Source organism: Octodon degus, unplaced genomic scaffold, assembly GCF_000260255.1.
Source record: "Octodon degus isolate 3935 unplaced genomic scaffold, OctDeg1.0 scaffold00474, whole genome shotgun sequence".
Lineage (NCBI taxonomy): Eukaryota > Metazoa > Chordata > Mammalia > Rodentia > Octodontidae > Octodon > Octodon degus.
This window is the reverse complement of record NW_004525050.1, coordinates 150,210-155,200: the sequence shown is the minus strand read 5'-3', so window position 1 is coordinate 155,200 and position 4,991 is coordinate 150,210. Positions and strand designations below refer to the sequence as shown.

General features: G+C 44.7%; 1 protein-coding gene across 1 annotated transcript; it reads right to left on the bottom strand.

Moving 5' to 3' along the window:
- Position 1: 1 nt before the first annotated feature.
- Positions 2-4,726, bottom strand: Pmaip1 (phorbol-12-myristate-13-acetate-induced protein 1; the record flags this gene model as incomplete). Its single annotated transcript, XM_023708701.1, has 3 exons — positions 4,561-4,726; positions 2,236-2,388; positions 2-93 (listed from the first exon to the last, which is right to left on the bottom strand). Coding segments are annotated over exons 2-3 (150 nt in total), but the record flags the coding sequence as incomplete, so codon positions are not given.
- Between the last annotated feature and the right edge of the window lie 265 nt (positions 4,727-4,991).

Genomic DNA, 4,991 nt, shown 5'->3' with positions numbered 1-4,991 from the left:
TGAAGAGTTTGGAAATCAAATTCATAAATTTCTGCCGGAAATTCAGTTTATCTCCAATTTTCCTGAACTGAGCAGCACACTCAACTTCCAGCTCTAAAAAGGAAAGCAAAACATCAAATCAACATTTGATTGACAGTCCTAACTGTAACAGCAAGAGTTTACATCCTCAGCCGAGGACACATTTTTTTTTTAAATTTCAGCTTTATATGCACATTTTCCCAAAGTGAAAGACTATTTACAACATACACACATACTAACCCATTTTTAGGAATGTAAGCATTTATTTCCATATATATGTTTTGGGGGGGCAGAATTGAGGATTGAACTCAGGTCCTTGCACTTGCCAGGAAAGTGCTTATTATACTGAGCTATCTCCCCGGTCCTCAAATATAAAATCATCCAGAAAGAGGCAAAAGTTCCCTCTCAAAGTATACTACTATACTTCCTATGTCAAATACTACAACAGTACTATTAGTCAAACTTCTGCCCAGCCAGATGACTTTCTCTTCCTTTAAAACTGACCAGGGAACAGATGTCTACTTGTGTTGTTTTTGAGTACATTTGTATTATTTCATAGCTCAAATTATATGTGCCTCTCTAATAGACAAATCAAAACTTTACTCTTTCTCACATTAAAGTATTTTTCTCAAAATTAAAAAAATTTATCCACAAATATTATTTACAAACATCCATGCTCTAAATAAAATTAACTTTAAAATTCTCTACTCATAATTATGATTTCCTTCAACATTTTCAAAGAGAACTCAAGTTGCTTTGTTCTACTTTGTTCCATTTCAAGAAAATAATCAGACTACAAATTTCAATCTGCTTTTTTTCCTTTTAAAAAAAAACCCTGCAAAGATTCTATTTAGGCTCAAAAAAAAAAAAAAAGAGACAGAAATAAAAATATATAGTAAATATTTAAACCTACATTTCAACTAAAAAGAACTGAATTAAATCTTTCTTAAAGGTTAAGAAACCTAATAAATCTTTCAAGATGTTATGTTTTTATAGGCTAAGACAGGCATGTGTGGTTGTCTAGACCCCTGGGTTGGACCCTCAACACCTCAAGACAAATCATTCTGCATGCAATTTTAGGAGCACTGAATTCTGTGAAGCAAAAAAATCACCCCTATACAGGTGCTAATAATATGTTTTAAGCAGAGCTTTTTACTGTGCTTCCTTACCTGACAATGGGGAAAAACCAAAAAGTGCTTTGTTCTTTTTTTTTAAGTGCTTTGTTCTGATTAGGCCATATTATCATAAATGGCTGACAAAGTTTTCCACCCTAAGGCAGAGCCAGGCAGAGCAGGCTAGTGTCAACTTAGCCCTGGTCACACTTGCAATGTACCACATTTCCTGACCGTGTGGGATAGAAAATGGAAGGGGAAAGGGGCATGTACTTAGGCTGATGTAATCACAGCATGGCCCAAGGAATTTCCAGCCAGGAGCCTTTATGACCGGCCTTGTTAAAACCCTTTAGCAAGTGACTAAAGCCTTTGATAGGATTTTCGAAATGGGATGGGATACAGGGACAGAGAGTGGAGACCTGTGATGGGGGAGCGTAACTGAAAAGTCCAAGTGGGTTGTCACCTCCTCTTCATCCATCCCCAACCCGCCTCCTTTCTAAAAGGTCTGTTAAAATGTTAACTAAAGAGGAAGACCTCCCAGGCGCTGAACTCAGGAGTCCGGGCCTCCATAAACCACCCACCCCAAACCCATCAGTTCAGTCTTCAGTCCTGGTGCGGTGGGGAGAGAAAGCTTAGCATAGTATCAAGCTTAAACACTGCTTTTGTGCTAGCTCAGCTACCACTGCCCCCCCCCCCCCAGGGGACCGGGAAGTCTCCAAGGGGGATGCGGAGGTAGAAGAAAGTGTGGGCCTGGGGAAGCTCTGAGAGGCAGGTCAGACCGGCCAGGGCTGAGAAAATGACTAGCTCGGGGCCACACCTGCACTTGCGCTTTTTGTCTCTTTGGTCCCTGGAAAGACAAAAGAAGGAAAGGGAAGGAAGCGGTGGGGAAGCAGCTTTCAAACTAAACCTAGAGCTGCAGCAAGCCAAGGCCCGGAGGGATCGCGGGTCCGCAGGTCTAAACTGCCAGAATAGTTTCCTGGAAGTGTAGCACAGGCACGCGCTGGGGCACAAACCCGACCCAGGCTTGCTGCCTGGTGCACTCTTGGGCCACCTGGAGTGCCCTAAGGCTAACCCGGACCCCACTGCCTGTGCCGGGACTCCGCACCTGCGGGCGCCCGCGTCGGAGCCTGCTGCGCGCTCTTCCGCGCCTTCCGCCCAGGCATCTCTGCAAGAACCTCCAGGACTTCCGTGGCACAAGCCAGGGTGTTCAGTTGGTCTCCGATTCTCCTGAGCTGGACAGCACAGTCAACTTCTAGCTCTGAAAAGGAAACATCAAAATGAACAGTGACAACAGTCAAGGCTGCAAGCAGCAAGTGAACGCCCCCTTTCAAGATCATCCCCGAGATACTTCTCTTAACCTTAGCTTTGTGTGCACCTGTTTCTCAAATATGAGAAAGATGCACAGTAAAAATATACACACTCCGAAAACCTTAAAGTGTGAGTTGAAGTAAGTCTTGCTTTGAAACATGAAAATTCAATATCAAACACTCGTACTTTCTCAAACTTTAACAACCCAGGGGGATGTCAGGATCTCACTTTCGGATTTGTCAGGGAACAGAAGTCAAATTCTAAACATATACATTGCTTATAAGTAGATTTGATCTTCAAATAACAGTATTTCATAGCGCAATTATGCCCTCCTTTAAAAACTCCTTGATGGGGCTGGGGAGATGGCTCAGTAGAATAAGCGCTTCTTTGGCAAGCGCAAGGGCCTGAGTTCAATCCCCAGTTCCGAAAGAAAAAAACAAAACAAAAAAACTCCTTGATATTTTCTCTTAAGATTCATAAAAATGTTACTCCCAAATTAAATACAATCCCTAAAATAACTTAAAATTTATGTTACCCAAATGTCTCTTCCTATAAGCCCGATCTGTATCATGCCTTATCTACATAAAAAAATGATGCAGAATGTAAGTTTATTTCTTATGTTTGCTACTTTTTAGAATTTAGGCAGTATTATTAACTGAGTATTATTTTAAGAAAAAAAAATCAATCTTACAATTTCCAATTAAACTTTGTCATAAAATAAGGTTAGCACAAAATCCGTGTATTGTAATTTTTAAAAATACTTCAAAGAGCAATTTAGGGTCTTTTGGTTTTCTTCAAGAAGACTACAAATATTAAAAATAATCACAAATACAATTAACAATCTAGTATTTTGTGAATAAGTCCCTACACTTAAGCTCAAAATGAATGAGATATAAATTTATAGTGAAGCAAACTCTAAAACTTACATTTCAACCCATTTCCCCCTCCTGCCAGAGCTGAGTGAAACCGTTCCTAACCTCTTCTAGGGAACTTAATCACATAATACACAATTTTTAATGAGCTTCAGGGTCAAGAATTTTGAGTATTTACAAAGACAGCAACAGATTAACATACAGTCCTTAGAAAATATCACTGAACACAATTTTGCAAGTTTTGTATCTCACAATCATCACCTTTAGCAGCAGCTGCATAGGCCGGTATAGAGCCTATTGTTTTTTGGAAGTGTTCATGGTAAGCTTTATTAAAAGTTACTAACACTCAAAAAAAAAAAAAAAAAAAAAAACCGCAACAGCAGCAGCAAAAAAGTGTCAGAAAATATGTTCTGATTGTTTGCGGGGTGGAGGGGAGGCAGAGATGGAACCCAAGGTCTAGCACTTTCGGGCAAGGGCTCTACCGCCGAGCTACATCTCCAGCCTTGTTTGCTTTTTTTTTTTTTTTTTACTGCAGTTACACATTGGTAAATGTACACTGTCCAATTAAGTTTGAGAAGACCTTTCCTGTCTCTGTTGGAAACTAGGTAAACTGATCCTGAGAGGGCGATATACACCACTTAGACATTTCAAAAGTACAGTCAGAACCCTTGGACATCACAAAAGGTGAGCACTGCTTCTCCATCCCGAAATATGGCCAGGACAAGCAGCCTGGTGCAACTTGGCCATGGTCACACTGCCGATGTACCACTTCCTATGCACGCTCTATCACCCGCGGGACTATAAAATGAAAGTAAATGGGGGGCCTAAAAGTTGTCTGACGTAATACCAGTGTGCCCGGAGCCCGCTTCCGCCCCCACCTGCCTTAACAAGGACTGCGGGGAAGCAGACTGCATTGTACTTCTCCTTAAGGAGAACGGGAAAGCAGCTTTGTGGCCTGGTCAGAATGCAGCTCCATCCCTATCCCAAAACTGAATTCCCTGCCAGGGCGCGCAGCCTTGGGAGAGCCCTCCCATGAGCTTCTGGATGCGCCCGAAGGCACGAGGCAGGGCGCAGCCAGCGTCAACTTGGAGACTCTGGGCTTTCAGCCCCTAACCTAGAAGGGAGGGCATCCGCGCCCACCTCGACCTCCAACCTACACGCCGATCCCGCGGGAATTAGGTTTCCGCGGGCGGCAGGTGGTGGTTACCTGCCAGTGCCCGCGTGGAGTTCGGTTGCGCGCTCGTACACACCTTCCCAGGCATCTCCCCGGGCACCGCCGCGATCTCTGCTGCGCTCTCGGAGGACGCAGTCCGCGGCCGAGCCCCTGAGCTTCGGTAGGGCGCGGCCTGAGCGCGGGGCTAGCGCGGGGCTGACGGGTACCACCCGCGCAGCGCTCACAAGTACCACCCAGCTCCGCAGCTGCTAGAACATATTACGGCTGTGGCGCCCGCTCTCAGGTCTTTTGAGGACTTCCCAGGTGACGTAGGGAAACTTGAGCCAGCCCCGCCCCTGTCTCCGCCCCCGTTCCTGTCCCCTGAGAGCAGCGCGGGGTTTGAGCCGCGGACGCAGGCTTGCGCAACCGGCTCGGAAGAGTGGCAGACCTGCCTGGGCACGGACCGCCGCGGAGAGCGTGGGAAAGACTTCCTTAAAAAGAAGGGTGCAGAACCAGGGGGTCGGCTTT